At 38.4% G+C, this 22,642-nt stretch overlaps 1 protein-coding gene across 1 annotated transcript in view; it reads left to right on the top strand.

The window, feature by feature from the left end:
* Positions 1–22,642, top strand: part of MROH2B (maestro heat like repeat family member 2B) — a 70,407-nt gene that overhangs the window by 5,709 nt on the left and 42,056 nt on the right. The window contains exons 4-18 of the mRNA XM_037740170.1: positions 829–988; positions 1,769–1,867; positions 4,600–4,754; positions 8,659–8,799; positions 9,506–9,598; positions 9,687–9,756; positions 11,441–11,554; positions 12,455–12,528; positions 14,723–14,845; positions 16,201–16,314; positions 18,169–18,325; positions 18,464–18,504; positions 19,131–19,272; positions 20,172–20,215; positions 22,062–22,169. Coding sequence (XP_037596098.1) covers positions 829–988; positions 1,769–1,867; positions 4,600–4,754; positions 8,659–8,799; positions 9,506–9,598; positions 9,687–9,756; positions 11,441–11,554; positions 12,455–12,528; positions 14,723–14,845; positions 16,201–16,314; positions 18,169–18,325; positions 18,464–18,504; positions 19,131–19,272; positions 20,172–20,215; positions 22,062–22,169 — 1,635 coding nt within the window. The remainder of the gene's footprint in view (positions 1–828; positions 989–1,768; positions 1,868–4,599; positions 4,755–8,658; positions 8,800–9,505; positions 9,599–9,686; positions 9,757–11,440; positions 11,555–12,454; positions 12,529–14,722; positions 14,846–16,200; positions 16,315–18,168; positions 18,326–18,463; positions 18,505–19,130; positions 19,273–20,171; positions 20,216–22,061; positions 22,170–22,642) is intronic.

The raw sequence follows: 22,642 nt of genomic DNA, 5'->3' as shown, positions 1-22,642 counted from the left end.
CCCAATACCACCAATATTGGAGATAATTAGGCCAGATTAACACCAAAACCAAAGCTCTCAATTCCTAGCCCACTTCATTTCACTTTTCATTTCAGTCTTTCAACCACAGTAATTTGCATCACTTAAACATAAAATGTAAGTCTTGTGTTCATGGTACCAGGTCAATCAGCAAGAAAACATCTACTGACCTCCAAGTTTACAGGAACTCTATTAAAACCAGTTTTTTAGTATGTTCAAACCACCTCTGCTTTCCCAACTACTGACACTTACCAAGAATCTCTCACCATGGTTTTGTAACAGCCTGTTCTCCCTTTGTCCCTACGCTAGAGGAACATAAATAGTATATGGATATACTATTTATAAATAGTATGGATATACTATTCATGTTCCTCTAGCGTAGGGACAAAGGGAGAACAGGACTGTTTCAAAACCACGTCAAACAATTCTTGGTAGGCGTCCATAGCTGGGAAAGAATTGGTAACTTGACTGCACTTAAAAAAAAACCCTGGTTTTCATAGGTTTCTTGCAGATTTGGGGGGTCAGTAGATGTTTTCACAGGCTCCAAAAGAAGAGAAGGTGGGAGGGATGGTGATGGTTGAAAAATTACCTGTCAGGTACAATGTTCACTGTTTGAGTCTCAGGTTCACTAGAAGCCCAATTCTCACCATTACACGATTGAATCAGGTGACCAATCTGCACATGTACCCTGAATCTACAATTTTAAAACTAAATAAATGCATACATAAATATTATGTTGACTAGCTCCCCTCTGTAGACTGATTCTGCTCTTTTTCTAGTTGTTATTGTTATTTTTCTTTTTCTCCTCAGATTCTCCGAGAAATCAGAATGCTAGCTGGTGAGGTTTTGGTGTCTCTTGCTGCACATGATTTCAATTCTGTGATGTATGAAGTACAAAATAACTTCAGGATCTTAGAGCTACCAAATGAATTCGTTGTGCTTGCCCTGGCTGAATTGGCAATCAGCTATGGTATAGGAGAATATTCTCTACATTTTCCCTGGGAAATGGCAACTCTTAATTTTTTAAAAGCTAAATGGGAGCAAATGTTAGAAGAAGCTACCACTTCCTGAGTGCCTATCACATCTCTACCTTCTTCTATACCAAGAAATATTGATAGAGGGATGTGAGCAGCTGTTTAAAATGAGCATGGATGATTCTGCTGCCCAGCCACTAGTCCAGACTGCTCTGAATTTGGCCAGACTTTCTCCCATCCTCACCTTCTCCTTTATCCAGCTTTGCATTTGCAGAAGCACATTTTCTGTAAGGTGTACTCTACAAACCACCAAACATTTATGTGAAATAGGGATTTCTACCATTTATTTCTACACTACTTTATTTAACAGATATTTAGCAACACCTGTTACATATGTTTACATATACTTTAGGGATGCAGGAAAGATCTAGTAAGAAAGATCAACATTAATAAATTAATTATCTAAATAAGCAATTGCTGGCAGCATTCGTGGTATAGTGGTGAGCATAGCTGCCTTCCAAATAATTGCCACTTAACAACAGGTACAGGTGCCTGTGTAGCTGAAACCTTATTTTCAACCAGCCCCTTCTTGATTTTCTAGCTACAGCCTGGTATTAAGGTGGGGTGTAGATGGGGGAATTACAGAAACATCTTTCTACTACACCTCATCTGCCTCCTCCACGCAGCCCTGAAATGCTTCTTGTTGATTTGGAGTCACAGAACCCCAAATGTGAGAAGATAAATAACACCTCTCTCCCCTCTGCCCCTCACTGCAGTGTCCCAGAGTATTCCTTTCATGACGATGACCCTTCTTACCATGCAAACCATGCTCAGGCTGGCTGAGGATGAAAGGATGAAGGGAACTTTCTGTATTGGTGGGTATCCCGATGATTTCCTCTTTGCTTAAAACCAGACTATGAACTGTCATATAAATTGACCAAAAGTCTTGTTTCCTCTTTAACTCCAACCTTATCCTTTTGAATAATAATAGCTACCAATTACTGAGCGCCTACCACATGTAAAACCCTCAGCAGGGAATTATCTCACTCAATCCTCACAGCAATTCTGCAAGATAAGTACTATTTGCCCATTGTATAGATGAGACACTGAGGTTCAAGAAAAGTAAGGAATTTTCCCAAAATGATGGCACAGTCAATGAGACACAGAGGTGGCATTCAAACCCAGGTCTATAGGACCACCCAGTCGACATCTTCACTGCCCTGCACAACTTCCATTTCAACTGACCTCCTTCTCTAATTGGACGACACTTTCTTGGCAATGGTTGTCAGTACTTACCAGCTCTTAGGGGAGGTTAAATTTTGGCATCTGATTATAATGTAATATTGTAATAATGACAAGTAACCAAAATACAAGCAATCACAAAATCAAGAAAAATAGGCAAGTGAACTATGATCATAAACTCTTCTACCCCAAACTGAAATATATCACAGATATCAAGAGTCTGCAGAGAAGAACATGGCCTGGAATTAGTAGGAAGCAGCATTTGCAGTGTACAGGGAGGTTTCTTGGATGAGACTGGAAACTTGGTCTCTTGTCTCTGCTCAGTCACTGAGCCATCAGGCGACACTACCCTTCTCTCAGCCCTGGTTTCATATCTGAAAACATCAGAAGAAGTGATTGCTACGTTCCTTTCCACTTCCAACATACTCTAACACTACTATTTTGTAATTTAAAAGCCCACACTGGAAGGAATGTTTTCTTCACCAATCCACCAAGGCTCTTCTATTCCATTTTTTCCCATTTCCTCTAGTTCTGTCACCAAAGTAATATCTTTATCTGATATATATTGAGAACTTGCTATGTGCCTAGACACTGCCCTGGACATTTTAAGATTACTATTTCATTTAACCCTCACAGCGACCACATTAGACGGGTAACATTTTTTCCCATTTTACAAGTGAGAACATTGGGCTTAGAAAGTTTCAACAGATTGCCTCAGGTCACACAGCCAGTACATGGCAGAGCCAGGACTGTCAACTATGACAGGCTCACTGTGGAACCTGTGCAGCTGTACTAGACTTAACCCACTCTCAATACTTTTTACTATTCCTACTTATTATCATAGCTAACACTGTTTCTGCAAATAAACTTTGGAGCGTCTAACAGCATTTCTCCTTTTAATATTAACAACCAAGAATGTAAAATTAAATAAAACTGGAAATACTCATGAACATTGCTAAGGGAATTCTCTGTGTTATAAAATTATCTAAGTGCCCTCTGGTTTTAAAGGAACTTTTTGCCTGACTGCCACTAAAGAAAAGGTATCAAATTGAGTGGCTATCCAGCCAGCCAGCTATTCAGCCATCCAGCTATTCATCCATACCTAGTCATTTGATCAATCAGTAAATTAGCAGACATTGTGCTGACTACTTCACATATTATGAACCAGCAAGAGATAATCCCTTTCTTCAGGTTACTTACAGGTCAGTTAGAAACACATGCACATACACACACACACGCGCGCACACACACACACACACACACACACACGCCAAGAACTAAATTATGATAAAATGTAGCAGTAGAATCTCAAGGAAATTATAAGGAGTTTGGAGAGACTGAATGAGCCAATAAATGGCCAACTCTACAGCTAATGTGCACAGGGTCTTTTCCAGAGTATTTTGTGAATGTGAGGAGTCCCTGAAGAATGGACTAATGAATTTTTTCTATTATCTAACGAAATGAGCGCCACATGAGGGCTGAAGAAAAAAATTATTATTTTATGCATATCATGCAAATATATGTGGATTCGTGTTCCAAATGGTATTTTAGCAGGCCTAAGACTTCTTAATTTTATTAAAGTAAAACACAGACACAGAAAATCACGCAAATCAGAAGTGTACATGTTGATGAGTTATTTCAAAGTGAATTTGCCCAAGTGAACTTGACCACTCAGGTCAAGAAGTGGGAGATCAGGACCCAGAAGCCCCCTCATGTTACCTTCAAAGGGTAACCACAATTCTAACTTGAAATAGCATTAGCTTTGCCTGTTTTTAAGATTCATCCATATTGTTCTGTGGAGCTATGGTCCATATATCTGTATTCTATTACCTATCTATGGAAAGTAATAGAATTCTACCTATTAGCAGATATTTAGACTATATTCTGTTTGGGCTATTACCAAAACAAAAAGCACTTATGAACATATTCTTGTATAAGTTTTTGGTGCTCATATGTACACATATCTAATGGTTATATACATAAGACTGGAATAATTAGGTCGAATGGAATGCATATTCAGCTTTGTTAAATAGTGTCAAAGAATTCTCCAAAGTGCTTGCACCAATTCAGACTTCTACCACCAGTATGTGAGAATATCAGCTGCATCTTAGTCTTGTTAACACTTGCCATTGACTGTCTTAAATTTTAGACATTCTGGGTCGCATGTAGTAGTGTCTCATTATGCTTTTAATTTGCGTTTCATTATTGTGGCTGAGCACTTTTTGTATGTGTATTTGATGCAGTCGTAAGATCATATAGAGACTACTACATATTTACTAATCATCGGCACTCTATTCTCAAATTATTTTATAGTCTGTCCATCTTTATATTTTTCTCAGTCTGTGGTTGTGTGTTTTAAATGCAGCCCTTGAGAAATTTAGCAAAGCCATTTACAAATATGTCAACCACTGGAGAGATTTTCCCTATCCCAGATTGGATGCCAACCGACTGTCTGACAAGATCTTCATGCTGTTCCGGTATATAATGGAGAAGTGGGCTCCCTTGGCCTCACCCATGCAGGTGAGTGGGCCTCAGGATGCCTCAGGCTGGATGTCCCTATATGCTGGTTGAAATTTCTCTTTTCTTTGTGACATGATAACTAGGCTCAGTTTTCTTTGGAAACCATTGGTTGTATTTTATGAGATTTATAATTTTTTCTTTTTTCCATCTATTTCAAATTCCTACGTATTTATTCTTTCAGTTAATGTTTATTGAATCCCCATGACATGCCAAACACTGTTGCAGATGCTGAGGTTATAGCGGTGAATAAACCAAAATCCCACACTCATGAAACTGACATTTCCATATGTAGAAAGAACAATAAATAAGATAAAATGAGTAAAAAAAGATATTTCACATTTTATATATTAAAGCTCATATTTGAGCTGAGTCACTAATTAGGAAAAATAGCAGTCCACAGATGCTTCTTGTGTCTATGAATATCATGATTAAATAAAATAGCATCTAAAGAATATACTTGGCTGCTCAAAATACTGCAGTGCCTTGTCCTTGTAGAGAATAGGTTACAAAATGCATTCACATGTATCTTGTTTTAAAAGTGTATTCCCTTTATCTTGCTTAATTACTACAGTTTTTTTTTTTAGGCAGGCTAAATGACATCCCATTTAGGTCTCTTCATTGCTTTGTTTTAAAAGGTTGAACACTTAGCAACTCTCTCTAGTTTAGATTCTTTTCAACGCTTGAAATTATTAAGGCATTTATTTTTTAACATCCTGGGGTAGTTAAATCGTTAACGACATAGAACTTTAAAAACACCCTGTAGAGAAGTATTTTCTTCAAGGCACCTGGAAAACAAATTGAATGCAACTGTTTAATGACTAGTCTCCTTGCTTCCCGCAGGAAGAGCCAGGCAAGTGAACAGAAGGAACACAAAGTGATAAGGGGGCACAGAGAGAGAAGCACTTAACTGCCCTGGTGAGCTGCAGCATTGGAACTGATCCTTGCAGCCCATGAAGCTGCTCGCCACAGGGAAGATGCATTCCCTACAGAGGGACTAAAACTTACTGAGGCAGCAGTTGAAAACGGGGTAGCATTAGGCCGGTAATGGTGGCTCATGCCTATAATCCCAGCACTTTGGGAGTCCAAGGCAGGCGGATCACAAGGTCAGGAGATCAAGACCATCCTGGCCAACATGGTGAAACCCCATCTCTACTCAAAATACAAAAATTAGCTGGGTGTTGTGGCACGTGCCTGTAATCCCAGCTACTCAGGAGGCTGAGGCACAAGAATCACTTGAACCCAGGAGGCAGAGGTTGCAGTGAGCTGAGATAGTGCCACTGCACTCCAGCCTGGTGACAGAGCAAGACAGACAGAAAGAAAGGAGGAAAGGAAAGGGAAAAGAAAGAGAAAGGAAGGAAAGAAGGAAGGAAGGAAGAGAAAGAAAAAGAAAGACAGAAAGAGAGAAAGAGAGAGAGAAAGAAGAAAGAAAAAAAAGAAAGAAAGAAGGAAAGAAAGAAAGAAGGAAAGAAAGAAAGAAAGAAAAGAAAAGAAAAGAAAAGAAAGAAAAAGAAAGAAAGGAAGGAAGGAAGGAAAGAGAAAAAAGAAAATGGGGTATCATGCACACCTGAGTGAGTGTGATGGGAGAAGGGGAAGGGAAGAGAGAAAAAAAGATACAAGGCAGAAAGAAATGAAGCCAGACAGATGGTCTTAGTGACATAATGAAGAGCCTGAGATGCCACATACAAGTTGGACTTATTTTTAATAAACAAGAAACCCTTGAAAGGTTCTAAGCAAGGATTTGAGTAACGTAGTAGAAAAATCATTCTAATATCAACATTAAAGATAGAGGGGTATGGGGTGGATTAAGATAAGACTATCTGCTAGGAGGCTATACAAATATTCCAGTTCATAAATGGTGAACAGATCAGTTGACATAGTGTTCATGGAACTGATCAGAGGAGTCAGATGCTGAAGAATAGAATAACCAGAATGAATAGAATGCTTATTTCAATGGAGGCACCTGGGATGGTTTCCTAGGTTTCTGACTCAGGTGATCTTGAGATCATCAATTTAAATGAGAAAGAATTACAAATGTGGGACAGTACAAAATGGGTTTGATGTAGACATTTTGAATTTAACACCTATGGTACAGCCAAGTGGAGATATTAGTAGGTTTGAGGATATTCAGGTTAGGAGTTAAAAAGGAAAAGCAAAAACTGGACATATAGACTTGAGTATCATCATTGCATAAGTGACAACCAAATAAGTGGATTTAGATAGAGTTGTTTAAAGAGAGTATACACAGTGGGAAAGCGCCAAAAGTAGAGCTCTGGAAGGCATCAATATCGAGGGGAAAGCAAGGGAGAAGAACTCATGACGGAGAATAGGGAATGTGCTAAGAGCAGAGGAGAGTCAAGTAGAATGCAGTCTTAGAAGCTTAGAAAGGAGAAGTTTTCAAGAAAGAAGCAAAGATCTACCGTCCTGAGTGGTGTGGCACTCAAAAAAAATCTTCACAAGTGTCCATTACTTGGAAATGTGTAGTGGAAGAACCACCCAACTAAAACATAGTCTTTAATGAAATAAATGACAGTTGCCATTAGCCACTAAGTTTTGAGATGAATTTGTTGTAAAATTTAGTTGGTACAAAAAATTTATCAAACATTAGATAGAAAAGGCAGAATACAGAACTCTGTAAGAACGACGTCAATTTTTAAGAAATTAAAATTCATAGAAAAAATAGGAAAAAGTAAAATAAATAAAACATATACCAAAATACACCAGTAAGTCAAATAAATAAAAAATATACTAAAATATACCAAACAGTGTTTACCGTGGGCATTATGGTACTATCTCTTCTTCATCATCATAACATTTGTGATTTCTACATTTTTATAATTAGAATTTATCACAGTTATGTATTTCATACTCTGGAAGTTGTTGATTTTCCACACAGAATGGTAGCGAGATTATAGTGGATTGAGAGGTGAATGGGAGGTTAGAAGTAGAGATAGCAAATAAAGACCTTACCTTCTGCCAGGCGCGGTGGCTCACAGCTGTAATCCCAGCACTTTGGGAGGCCGAGGCGGGCGGATCACGAGGTCAGGAGCTCAAGACCATCCTTTCAAACATGGTGAAACCCTGTCTCTACTAAAATACAAAAAATTAGCTAGGCGCAGTGGTGTGCCCTCATATCCCCAGCTACTCGGGAGGCTGAGGCAGGGTAATTGCTTGAATCCAAGAGGTGGAAATTGCAGTGAGCCGAGATCACGCCACTGCATTCCAGCCTGCGCTACAGAGACTCCATCTCAAAAAGAGAGAGAGACCATACCTTCAAAAAGCTTTGCTCCAAGGGCAGGAAAGAGAAACAGAATCACGTGGGGGTAATAGCTGGGATCAAAGTGAGGTAGAATCAAGGAAGATCCTTCGAGATGAGGTAAATTCTAGATTGCTTAATATACTGAAAGAAAGCGACTGTTAGAAAGAGATTTAAAAAAATAAGAGAGTTCCATCTCAAAAAAATAAAATAAAATCTGGTTTTACAAAAATTAGCCAGGCGTGGTGGTGGGCGCCTGTAATCCCAGCTACTGGGGAGGCTGAGGCAGGAGAATTACTTGAACCTGGGAGGCAGAGGCTGCAGTGAGCTGAGATCGTACCACTGCACTCCAGCCTAGGCAACAGAGACTCTGTTTCAAAAAACTACCATAAAATAAAAAAATAGGAGAGAAGGGCAAGTATTGAAATGAGTATCAGTATAAATACAGGTATAAATACAAATATAGCTATGTCCCATGCAGTGATCTTAACCTGAATATTTTTTAAAGATTTTAAAGAATTTAAAGAACTATTTCTTGGCTGAAAGCAATGAGGCAAGTTTTGAGGCATACCTAAAGCTCTTAGTACTCTGAAAACATATGAAAAGCATTAAGGAAGTTTCAGAAATGATATTTGTTTGCTGCCTATACAGACTTTGAGCATCGTGAAGGCCCACGGGCCCACAGTGAGTCTGCTGCTGCATCGGGAAGACTTCTGTGAATACGCCCTGGGCCAGGTGCCCTGGCTCCTGAATCAATATAAAGACAAAGAGATTGATTTCCATGTCACTCAGGTAGGAGCCATACCCTAAAGGAACTGAATCAGAGAACACAAATGCAACCCACCCAGAGGCTATTAAGTCTTAAACTAGCCTAAGTAGCTTAATTTCTTTTTGGGCAGCTGAATTTAAATATCTCTGGAGGAATGTGAGGTAAGAAAAAGATTGTATCACTGGGTGGTGGGAACTTCAGAGAGAGATTAAGAATGTTCATTCTGGGCCTGGCTCACTGGCTCATGACTGCTATCCCAGCATTTTGGAAGGCCCAGGCAGGTGCATCACTTGAGGTCAGGAGTTCGAGACTAGACTGGCCAATATGATGAAACCACGTCTCTACTAAAAATGCAAAAATTAGCTGGGCGTGATGGCATATGCTCATATTCCCAGCTACCCAGGAGGCTGAGGCAGGAGAATCATTCAAACCCAGGAGACGGAGGTTGCAGTGAGCCAGGACAGTGCCATTGCACTCCAGCCTGGGCTATGGAACGAGACTCCATCTCAAAAAAAAAAAAAAAAAAATTTATAAAAAGTATGTTCATTCCAAGTTGCTAAGGCACTGAACACAGTGGAAGGGGCCAGAATCATTCAAAAAAACTTGTAAGTGCGGGAAGGTGAGGAGCTTGTTTTTCCTCTCAAAACACGATTATTTATTTGCCTTCCACATCCTGTGCAGCTGCTTCACTGGCAGCCTCCAACTAACCTGTGGGCGTTTCCACTTTAGAGCCTAAAACAAATACTGACTGCAGCGGTTCTTTATGACATTGGCCTTCCAAGGAGCTTAAGAAGATCCATCTTTATCAATTTACTCCAGCAGGTAAGAGCACCATGCTGTCAACTCTGATTTTTAATTTCAGTCCGTTTTCTGATTTTCACATCTACCACTGATTTCCACCCCCATTCAGATCTGCCGAGCTCCAGAGCCTCCAGTAAAGGAAAATGAAATGGAAGCTTCAAGCTGTTTTCTCATTCTAGGTAGGATCATCATCCAGAAGGCTTTTAATAAAAATGTCCCCAAGTGATGATGATGACAATGGTAAAAGGTGGGCAAAGGTCACATTAACTACTTTCACACACATAGTTTTTTTAACTCTCAGTTTTCTGTGCCTGCCCCTCTCCCCACAAGTTCCTCCTAGGAACTTGTGGGGTATATTTTACCAGGCATATTTTACCAGAAGAATGGCCAATCACGTCAGGGCGCCCAGGACTGGGCTAGGTCCAGGGAGATAAAATTTTCAGTTCTCAAACCAGGGAAGTCCCAGGAAAACTGGGGTGAATTGACAACCCTAAAAATAGGAAATTCCTTTTTTTTTTTTTTTGGTATTTGAGATTATTTGAATCTGTATCACATTCAAAGTCACCCTTTTTTCCTTCTGGTCTTCTGTTAGTCTCTACACCTCTCTTTAACCATCAGTCACTCTGTCTCTCTCACCCTCCTTCACTCTCTTTTTCTTCTTGACCTTACGTTACAACTCCATCCATCGCCTGATTAGAATGCCTGATGTGGGATGCATGCGAGGCACCAACATCCCAGGGTCAGAATACAAAACTATGCTCCCATATAGTCCCTGAGAAGGAGGGACAGTAGCAATCCAATGCCTCCTGAACCCCTGCACTCCCCCAAACACATCACTTCCACCTCCTTGCATATCTTTCTGTCATGTGTATGCATACCTTTCTACTTCTCTCCTGACTAGACCCTCTGCCTCTATACTTTCCTCTTCTCCCTGACCCCTACCTACCTAATTCACTTTGCCCCTGATACTGTCTTTTTCCTTTTTCTCTTTCTTTCTTTTTTTTTTTTGAGATGGAGTCTTGCTGTTGCCAGGCTGGAATGCAGTGGCACGCTCTCAGCACACTGCAACCTCCACCTCCCAGGTTCAAGCAATTCTCCTGCCTCAGCCTTCTGAGTAGCCAGACAGGTGCGCACCACCATGCCCAGCTAATTTTTTGTATTTTAGTAGAGGGTTTCACCATGTTGGCCAGGATGGTCTCAATCTCCGGACCTTGTGATCCCCCCACCTCAGCTTCCCAAAGTGCTGGGATTACAGGCATGAGCCACCGCACCCAGCCACCCCTGATACTTTCTAGAATAAATCACTGTCCCCCAGCCAGGCCTTTTTTCACCCCTCTCTGCTTCAACCCCTGCAGCTCTCACAGCTGGGAAGCATCACTGCCATTTCTTCCTCCATCTTCACGTGGTGTTACTGTGCCCTGGATCTCGACTCCTTTTCCTATAAGGACACCAGTCATATTAAAGTTAGGCCCACTCTAATGACCTTCTTAACTTCATTATATCTGCAAAGACCTTCATTTCTAAATAAGGTCACATTCACAGGTATGAACAGAAGTGGCCTAGGCATAGCAAGCTCTCTTAGGAACGAACCAACCTGGGGTGAGTTGACAAGACTAAAAATAGGAAGTTCCTTTTTAAAAAAAAATTGTTTAAAATAATTTGATTTTATTGTGTCCATGCTTCTTTAGTACCACAGAATTTAGTATCTGTGATACTAAATAAGCATGGACACAATAAAATCAAATTACCAAGTGAAGAGTGCCTTGAATAATCTTCCTGGTGAATTTCCCTCTTCCCATTCACAAGTACTTCACCTAGGATGAAAATGAGTTCTTACAACCCTAGTATTTCTTGAACCTGCAGCCCAGTCCACTCCTGCAGAGCTGATGGAATTTTTTGATGAACAAATAAGAAGTAATAATGAAGCCATTCGAATGGGAATCTTGACTTTGTTAAGATCGGCTGTCAATGCTGAGGGTAAGCAAGAGAGTTGAAGCCAATGTGGTTTATTTCATGCCAAGAAGCAGACTGAAGTCTATGCACTCTCTAATACTATCCTACGTCTTTTGGTTGCTTATATAACATCATGTGCAAATGATACACTGTCTTCTCGGTCTTCTACAATCTACCGTCCCTCTCAATAGGCATTTTTAGTTACTTCTCTTCTTTCGTAATATGTATGGATACACCCGGTTCAGAATGATGAGTAGAATTTTTGAGAATCAAAGTTAGAAGTTAGAAGCTCTTATATGTTGATTAAATGGTCCAATAACAAGGGGTGGGTGGGAGGGAGTGTACAATTCTCTAGCGATTGATACATTTCGAAAAAAGCAGAATTTAATGAATTGTCATATTTTATTAATTCCAGGAAGCACGTATTTTCATAACATTGAGTGCATCTTACAATTGAATGCATCTTTAATTGTAATTAGCCACTATTTTTTTGGTACAATATGAAATAATGGTGCATCATAAGATTGGTGAATCTTAGATTTGCTAAAATACAAGAATTCATTTTTGCATAGTATAATATAGTTTTTTATTATTCAGTTAGCACTTTGATTTACTGAAGAATCAGCAGATGAATATGAAGCAGTCTCACAATATTTAGATCTGATCCATCAGGGATGGTATAGTGAATCCACTATGGAACCTAACATTTTAAACAAAATAAAACAAATGTAATAAGAAACAGAGCACTGGACATCATTAAAGATTTGGAAACAAAGAGGATGGGAGGGAATTGAAAAAAAGTAACTTGTTAAAGACAAGAGACTTGGCAATTATGTGCCATAACCCTAATAGCTTTTCATCAACCCTAGAGCATACTGTGCTTCTATTGAGTCAGACCTCTCAATTTCTCCCTCTGTCTTTCAGAGCCCAGGTTGAGGAATCACATCATTTCAATAGAAAGAACAGTCAAAATTGTCATGAGTGATCTCAGTACAAAAGTAAGATAATTAATAGAAACTGTTATTTTGTCAATAGTAGTTTTAGGAATAAATGAAATGATTTTGATTCTTTAAGGATCTGCTTATGAGACTATTTCATAAAGAGCTCTGTGACCAATTCCATTTTTAAAAGGATTCCATCTTTTCCAAAAAGATAAACTTCATTAAAGTAGAGGCCTAAAGTATACACAGCTAAAGGACATCTCAGTTTGCTCATTTAAAATAATTGTAGGAAATCAGTGAATTCACACATGAGTAGACTAAGAGCAAAGAGACTTTACCTCACTATGCCAATATACTTCAGATAGTTTAAAATTACTTGTTAATTATAAAGATAATGTGTCTTCATCCAGAAAATAATCCCTAAACCTTGTTCTCAGCATAGACATCCTACTTTCCAACCAGGCACCACCTAGACCAAGTTGTACACATAATAATTTGCTCAATATTTCTGATTATTTGGTTAAAATGTTCTAAGGTGCAGTGGCTCACACCTGTAATCCCAGCACTTTAGAAGGCACAGGCGGGTGGATCATGTGAGACTGGCCTGGTCAACCTGGTGAAACCCCATCTCTACTAAAAATACAAAAATTAGCCAGGTGTGGTAGCTAATGCCTATAGTCCTAGCTACTCAGGAGGCTGAGGCACAAGAATCACTTGAGCCCGGGAGGTGGAGGTTGCAGTGAGCCCAGATTGCACCACTGCACTCCAGTCTGGATGACAGAGTAAGACTCTGTCTTTAAAAAAAAAAAAAAAAAAAAAAAAAAAAAAAAAAAAAAAAAAAAAAAAAAAATGTTCTAGTTAGAAGTTATAGAACTTATACTAGGGGGAAAAAATCAAGAAACATTATCAATTTTATTATATTTTTTAAATATCACATTTTATTTGGAATAAAATGCTAGACAGATGCCAATTAAGAGGAATAAATTCCTTTAAGAAGCTTCGATTGCCAGTGACTAAGTTTAAAGTAGCAAAAGCTTTGCAATAAAAGCAGTAGAGTGATTATGCAAAACCAACCTGGCTTGTAACTGACGAAGACAAAAGATTACAAGAAGAGTTTGGGATAGAATAAAGATCTTTAAGGAAGGCCAGCTCTCCAGGCAAAAACAGAGAAAAGGTGTACCTCTTCTCTAGGTAGACTCCTCAGTGCCTTAATGCTAATTGTTTTGGCCACCATGTAACTCGGCTTCCCTGTTCAAAATGAGTTTTTTTCTTCCCACTCTCTTTTAAAAGACCTAGTCACTAAGGGATTCGTTCTTAGATTTCTATTCTCCAGAGAAGCAACCTAATAAACAAATTAAAACCAAATTATGACATACATTATAATTTAAGTTCATAAAACTTCACTCTAATTTCTGGGGCCAGATATATTTCAGAACTGACAATTTTCCAGATTTTAGAAAAACATTACTCTGACAGTATCCCACAATCAAAATTCATGACTATTTCTGCAAGAAAATGTATGCATATCCACACAACATAGATTAAGATTACAAATAGCTTAAAAACAGGTCAGTTTGGGTTTTGCCACCAAATGAGTTGGCACTAAATTTAAGAAACAAGATTCCAGTTTTCATAGTTGCTTGGACTTTGAAATTGTGAATAAACTGTTGTGGGCCTGTAGTTCAATACGCTATCTTTCATTGAGTATTTTAGAAGTGAAGCAGTGTTTTAGCCCAAAGTTACCCAACAATTCATAATATACAGTGATAGACAATATGTCTTTGGGAGCCAAGGAGAAAGATTTTGGCTAAAGAGAGACTTTCTGGTGGCTCATAACCTATCAGTCACTTTCTGCTCCGTCTATTTATGCAGGTTGAGCATCCCTAACCCAAAGGAAATCTGATATGCTTCAAAATCGAAAACTTTTTGAGCACCAATATGACACTCAAAGGTTATACTCAAAGAAAATGCTCATTGTAGCATTTTGGAATTCAGATTTTCAGATTAGGAATGCTCAACCAGTAAGTATAATGCAAACATTTCAAAATCTGAAAAAATCCAAAATTCGAACACTTCTGATCCCAAGCAATTTGGATAAGGATTACTCAACCTGTAATAATATTATTCAATTTATGCTCCTTTTTGGAAAATGTTCCCACTTAATTATCCTTAAGATTATAAAATAAAAGAAGGTAAATTTTCCTTCTGCAAAACACAGTAAAATGTTACTATTGCATTGTTCTTACTCTAGGTAAGAAATTCTATTCTTCTCCTCATCCAAAGCATGTGTGAAAAGTCCTATATTGAAGCTCGGGAAGGATGGCCATTGATCGAATATATCTTCTCCCAGCTTGTGACATCAAGTAGGAATCTGGTATGCAGAGGTTACAGTTCTGAGCGATGCACTGTAAAAAGTACAGTCCACTCAACTATGTTTATTTTTTAAATGACTAGGGTCCTGAATCTGTCACAAGAGTACAGTAAAAAAAAAAAATGATTTTTTTAAAAATTAAAAATGACTGGAGTTCAATGAAATAACTGATTTTGAAGTAATATTTTAGTCATTACTTTTTTTGATAATTTTTACAGCCTCTAGTTTTCTCGGTTCTTTTTTTGCTAAAATAACCTCTAACTTATAATAAATACAAAATAGGTTAAATCAGTTTTCCCTAAGTTAACCTCACCATAAAAGGCTTGGATTGGGGTTGTCTGGAGAGGGGCACAGAGACTGAATTTCTTCAGAGAAAGCAAAAGAGATATCAATACTTGCTGCAATGATGTCTTACTTCATTCAGGCTTCTATAGCGAAATACTATGGAGCAGTGAAGTAAATTCTATGGTGTGCATTTCTAAAATAGCACACTTCTGAAATCATAAATAAATTTATTAGGGTTCTAACCCTTTACTGTACACAAACAGAAATCTGTTATATAAATGAGAAAAAGCTGTATGCTGATGGAACATGCTTTAAAATCCTTTAAAAACATACTCACTATATATAAAGGAAAATAACATAAAATCGTGATTTATAAACAGCATGTATTCATTTCCCACAGTTCAAGATGTGGGGAAGTCCAAGGTTGTCTAGTGAGTGCCTGCTTCCTACCAGATGGTGCCTTCTCACTGCGTCCTCACATGGTAGAAGGGACTAGCTAGTTCTCCAGAGTCTTCTATATAAGGGCATGAATTCCAAACATTAGGGCCTTTCTCTTATGACCTAGTTACCTTCCAAGGATCACACCTCCTAATATCATCACCTTGGGGGTTAGGATTTCAACATATGAATTTTGGGAAAACACAAACATTCAGACCACAGCAACTGAGGTCAGCTTTCTTTGGATAAATAGGCTGAAAAACATGTGCTTATGATCTCAGTGATTTTAGCAAATTAGTCACAACTGAAATCACGGTTCACTCCACAAAGAAACATACATTGAAAAATTTGCCTTGAAGAAAATCGCAAAGGCCTGAGAAAGGGAGGGGATATCTGCAGTCAAAAGAGCCTCACAATTTTTGTTTCTCTATTTTAGCAAGGGGTATGTTTTCCAACAAATTCCTCCAAGGGGCCCTTTCAAACAGGGATTAGATGCTGAAGGCCCAAGTTCCATGAGCCCCTTAAATTGAGTGACTACATCCTCTACTCCAGAGTATAAGAACAAACCCAAGGAAGGTCAGAGGGAACCACCCTTAGGAGTCATTAACAAGTCGTCTGTTTGATCTTTCTTAAAGGAGAAAAGAGTGAAAACTAACTTTCTTGAGAATGAAAAGGAAGAGGAATCTGTCCGAGAAACAAGCCTTGAGGTCTTAAAAACCCTGGACCCACTGGTCATTGGAATGCCTCAGGTAAGGGATCTTTTGTCACCACTTACAGTTACTTTGGTCACCTTCTTAAAGCCCAGCATGTATAGGAATAAAGACATGAGTTTGTGCTCCATATGTCATCAGCTTTCTGATGCTCTGACTAGAGGAAGTGTATTGCAACACTGTGACCAGCACATAGTGGTCCCTCAAAAACAGATGTTGAATTAATTAACATAAAGAATTTTACATCTAAATAGTTCATGACAATTTATATATATAATATTAATATATTATTTCTCTTCTTCCTCTAGTACATCCAGAAATATTAAGCAATGAGTAGTGGTGTTTTTTGTTTGTTTTTTGTTTTTGAAATGGAGTCTAGATCTGTCGCCCAGGCTGGAGTGCAGTGGCATAACCTTGGCTCACTACAACCTCCGCCTCCTGGGTTCGAGTGATTCTCCTGCCTCAGCCTCCTGAGTAGCTGGGATTACAGGTGGGATTACCACACCCAGCTATTTTTTGGAATTTTTAGTAGAGACGGGGTTTCCCTGTGTTGGCCAAGCTGGTCTCGAACTCCTGACCTCATGATCCACCCACCTCAGCCTCCCAAAGTGCTGGAATTACAAGCATGAGCCACCATTCCCAGCCATGAGTAGTAGTTTTAATGCAACCAATGCCAAACTTCCCCTATTCATCTGGGAAAGTGTTAAAAACAGCCATTCTCAGGCCTCACTGTAGACCTGATTCATTTGAAACTCAAAAGGAAGAACCTTGGAATCTGTAGTGCCCAGAAGTACATGGCACAGCCAGAAGACAACCAATAGACTATACCACTAAGTGGTAGCTCAGAAGCTTCATCTAGGATGATATGTGCTTCCTGAGTTATCTGGGATATTTGCTTAAAATGCAGATTTTTAGGTCACATACCAGACCTACTAAATCAGCCAAACTGGACATATAGACCAAAAGTCTACAATCAACTAAGTTCCAATATTTCTGATACATACTAAAGTTTAAGACCTTCTGATATAGAAGTAAATGATGAAAAAATAATCTAGGATCAAACCCTAAAGGGCCTGGAATGCCAAACTTTTACCTTATGGTTGGTAAACCAAAAAACATTTTAAGCAAGAGCTAAACATTTAAAATGATAAGTATAAGGAATCAGTAGATTGACATATTAGTAGATAAAAGCAAATAGACTATATAGGAGATCAGATGCAACTCATAGAAACTACAGCAATTTCATTACAATAGAAACAAGACATGGAAGGACATGACAGATCTTACAGTGAAAAAAGACTGAGTCTGGTGATTAAATATAGATGACAAAGAAGAGAGAAGGGTACAAGTTGACACCAAGGTTTCCATTAGGACAAGAGAGTTTTCTAAGGGACAGACATAAAACATACTAAAGAAAACACAATGTTTCAGACTTCCAGAGTAGGCAGATCAGAGCCTGAAGCACAGAGGACAGCAGTAGCCCATTCACCATCCTCTCTTAAGCTTCTCAGTTGGGGCAGTCACACTCCAGTCCTTGAGTATTGGGAAATACTTGGGGGATTTTTTTTTTTATTGTCACATTGACAAGAAGAATACTGGCACTTGGTGAGTGGGGTGCAGGGATGCTAGCCTTCCCCTAGTGTCTGGAGCAGTCCCTCAAGACAAAGAGTTGTCCTGCCCCACATTCCAGCAACATCCCCGTGGAGAAACACTGACCAACACCCTCTACAGCTAATACCTGAACATGAATGTGCTGTGCAGAGGTGTCATTTAATGATCTCATCTTGACTTGACCTGAAAAGCTTCTAAATCAGAGAAAAACATGCAGTGAGGACCAGGGAGAAATAATAAAAATGAATAAGTAATCCCTGCATCTTGCCCTGTTTTCCACAGTTGCTATGGCCAAAGATTCTGACTTTTGTGGTACCTGCGGAATACACAGAAGCTCTGGACCACCTATTTAGTATCATCAGAATTCTGATTATGGCAGAGGAGAGGAAGAATTACAGTGCCAAGGAGTCCACAGCACTTGTCATCTCTACAGGAGCTGGTCTGTACATTCATAAGCTCAGCAAAGCTTTTCTATTATGAGGGATCCATTTCTAGGAAGGCTACAGTGCTTTGTTCTTAAAGCTAATCCCAAACTCTAACCCCTACAGTGATGATAAAAATTGCTTTCTCTTTCTAGTGAAACTTCCTTCACCACAGCAGCTACTGGCCAGACTTCTGGTGAGTGAGTTACAAAGAGCCAAAATAGAACATATTTAAGCTGATAAGGATAATTTAGTTCCAAATAAATGCTAATATAAATTACATAGATACTCCAAACCAAAAGAAACACTAAAAAGGCACAATAAATTTTTTCTTCTATATTAGTGACATTCATGAATATTTATTATTGACACAATTACCTTCTCACTCTGAAATACTTGTTAAACTTTACTTATAATTTTAAAGTAAACATATACTGAATATCATTCATAAGTACCATCAAACAAATTCCACATCTATTGTTTGGATTTCCTATCTCTCTTTTTGGCCCCACATGGATCACTTACTTTAGCACAGTTTTCTGGTGCCTTTATTTAATTAATTGATATATCTAAGTGTTCTTTCCATTTATTTTTGGTTGGTGTGTCCCATGTATTTTTTTACCTTCATCCTCAGGGAAAAAGAAATAGGAGAAGGTCTATCTAAGCATTAGCTTCATTCTAGAAACAATAAGAATAGACTGTGATTATTTGTTAAAAGATTATCCAATGTAGCAATCAAAGGAATTGAAACAATGATAAAAAGGAAAAAATAAATGGGCTTTTTAAACAAAATTGATGAGCATTTTCTCTTCTATCCTTCAGGTAATATCTATGCTTGCTGGTTTAGGGGAGTTACGCGGGATTGGTGCTATAGGGCTTTTGAAGATACTGCCTGAGATAATTCATCCAAAATTGGTAGACCTATGGAAAACACGCTTACCTGAGTTTCTGCAGCCTCTGGAAGGTATGAGGGAGTGGGGCTAGGTCTTTACCCAGGGAGGCAAGAACATGAAGAAATGATGCACCATTTCTCTGTGTAAAGCCATTATTGCTCATTTTAGGCAATAAAAACAATGAGCTTGATATGCAAGGTAGATAGCTTTGTTTCACTTCTTAACTCTCTGTTCTGTTTCTCTGCCAGTATTCATACTACAAGAACACCTAGTGGGTAACATTCTCAGCAGGAATTTTTACTTTTGCTCTGGTCTTTTTCTTTTATCTAGAGAAATTCTATTTTAGTATTGTTCTAAAACTTTTTTTTTTTTTTGAGACAAGAGTCTTGCTCTGTTGCCAGGCATCAGGCTGGAGTGCAGTGGCACGATCTTGGCTCACTGCAACCTCCATCTCACAGGTTCAAGCAATTCTTCTGCCACAGCCTCCCAAGTAGCTGGGACCACAGGTGCGCACCACCACACCCAGCTAATTTTTGTATTTTTCAGTAGAGATGGGGTTTCACCATGGTCTTGATCTCTTGACCTTGTGATCTGCCCGCCTCGGCCTCCCAAAGTGCTGGGATTACAGGTGTGAGCCACCATACCGAGCCTAAAATGTTATTAATGGGTAATTCATGTTAGAATATCAAAGTATGGTTGTTTCAGTAGTCATTGAAATGAGCAAAAAGCCTAGATTTGTTATATAATGGATTGAAGACTTTCTCCCTACCTAGCACTTTAAAATTGCCAATGTAGTAAATTTGATCTCAAATAAGCATGCTGAGCAAAAAGAAAGCTTAAAATAGAACTCCAGCATCACTGGAGACCTGGCCGGGGAAAATTTGAGTTTGGGGTGGTTTTTTTTGTTTTGTTTTTTTTGTTTGTTTGTTTTTGTTTTGTTTGCAATTAGTATATCAATTTTTATTTCTAGGAAAGAACATCAGTATTGTTCTATGGGAAACCATGCTGCTTCAGGTAAGGGTTGCTTCTAGAATAATTGTTATAATGGCATGATGAAATCTGCTAAAGTTACCCATCTTAATTTAAAGGAACTAGATTCCTGAGGATAATAAACAACTCTCCTTTTCTTGGGAAAAGAACTAGAATGTTAAAAGTGATCACTTAAGGATAATGTTCTTTAATCGCCGTAATTTGAACAACAGTCTTAAATCCACTTGATTAAGTTTCAGACAGTTTTGAAGATTTATTCAGCCATATTTTTCCTGTGTCTTTCTTAAATCTTCTCTAGTTTTCGAATTTTTACTTTTTGCAAATTTATTATTTTACCAGCTACATAATGAAACACAGATTAATATAATTTCCACTTCTGTGCCCCTAAACACAACTACACTTCCTCTTCTATTTGTGGCTAGGTGTCTTTTTGCTAATGTCTAAAAAACAAAGGGCTGCATTGTATCCGTTTTCCAAAAAAGAATTTCGTGTCTCACCCGTAAACTTCTTGCAGCTTTACAACTAAACAGTGCCACAGGTGATACCAAATCCCAGAAATTGTACATTGCAGACAGGCGGTGGACATTGGCTTTATAAAGATGTGACTTCAGAAACTTGCAGGAAGAGAGAAGCCCACAGACTTTTAATATAGAAGGTTTTCAGTTTATAAGGCACCCACCTAGGAATTACCTATGGCTTCTTAGAAGAGACAGTTTTCAATGATCTCTCCATAGCACCTCCTCCACCTCCTATCTCCATCCCTTCCAGATTCAGAATCTCTGGGGGTGGTACCTGAGAACTGGCATGTTTTAAAGTTTCCCATCAGTGATTCTTATCCAATATAAGATTTGAAAGTGACTGCTCTACTATCCTGGTCTTCAATTCTAGGATCTCCCTCTCCTCCTATATTTATGGTTCTTTTATGTTCCCTTCCCTCTCTCAAAATTCCTACCAGATTTCCTTTTGCTATTATTTTAAAATAACTGTTTTTACTAGGAAGAAAAATATTTTTTTCTAGTGGGAAGCCTTGACAACAGTTCCCTTTTCTCTTCCAATTTTGAATATATTTCTGGCCTTCTTTTCCCAAAACTGTCTGCACGTGGCTTCTTCTCTCAAATTTCCAAAACTGTTTAATTTCTTTAAAGAACCCACAAATGAGCTCCTATTAAGAACATGCATACAATTCTTTTCATTGGTTTTGATGGCATTGTGTCCTCTTCTAAGCTTAAAGTTGAAAAAATATAGGAGAAACAATATATATATTGCAATGTGTCAAAAAGAAAAAGAACACCTTTCTATGTATTGTTCAATGAAGAAGGATATAGGTTCAAATAATTGATTGTGACCCTGTCTCAGAGGTATTGGTAAAACCAGGAATCTTTAGTTATTAGAGTTGAAGTTTGCAGAAATATACCTGTACATCAAAATGAGCCTGTTCTTTAAGATATTTAATTCTTGATTCCAAAAATCTCCATCCTGTTTGGGTTTTTTAAAAGTATGTATTAAGTTAAATTAATATTAACAAATGGAGTTTTTCCAAATCTATCAAAACTAGAAAAATGCCAACCTTAAGTTTCAGATTGGATTAGTATCTATTTTACGTGTTTTAGCAACGTTTATTCAAAGGAAGAAAAGGAAGTCACTTTTCCACATTCTGCGTATCTTACACTCAGTGCAAATTCAGAACATATCAGAAAATGTTTTTTTAGAATAAACTAAGAGGAAAATCTTCAAAGGAACCAGTTATTTTATGGGAAAAGGAATAATAATACTACTTAAAATATATTTAAACTTTTAAAAGATAAAAAAAAATACCAAGAAAGCACATGAAACTGTCATATTGATACCTAACTTCCGCTTCCTACAACAGTTGCTCAAAGAATCCTTATGGAAGATCAATGACACGGCCTGGACCATTCAGCTGAGTCGGGATTTCAAACAGCAAATGGGCAGTTACAGCAACACCTCCATTGAGAAGGTTAGTTTTTCAGCAAAGGTGGAAAGCTTAGCTTTTACCTATGATCCAAAATGGCTGCTCTAGCTCCATCTTCTCTGTACTACAATCAAAGGGAGGGAGGAACATTTAGAAAAAAGGGTTCCCTCTTTTTAAGGCCACTAGCTGAAAGGTAAATACTACCTTCTCTCCACCTCACATTCAGCCCAAACTTACTCATATGACCACACTATCTGCAAGCAAGGCTGAGAGGTAGATAAGATAGATATGTGCCTGACTAAAATTCAGAGGTTCTTTCTAGAGGAGGAAGGCTAATGGTAGTCTTCACCAAAGCAGTGGTTTCATGTCAGCTTATGTCTTTTCTTCCATTTTGCCAGTCTTGTGAGACAGGCTATCAAAAAAGAATCTAGTACAATTTAACAAAAGCTTATAGCTAAAAGAATACTCAAAAGCCAGGGGTGGCCAAAGAAATAGGTTTTAATTTCCAGTGACAAAGA

Source organism: Cebus imitator, unplaced genomic scaffold (genome assembly GCF_001604975.1).
Source record: "Cebus imitator isolate Cc_AM_T3 unplaced genomic scaffold, Cebus_imitator-1.0 Scaffold80, whole genome shotgun sequence".
In the NCBI taxonomy this organism is placed as follows: domain Eukaryota; kingdom Metazoa; phylum Chordata; class Mammalia; order Primates; family Cebidae; genus Cebus; species Cebus imitator.
This window is presented reverse-complemented; position numbering and strand designations above follow the sequence as displayed.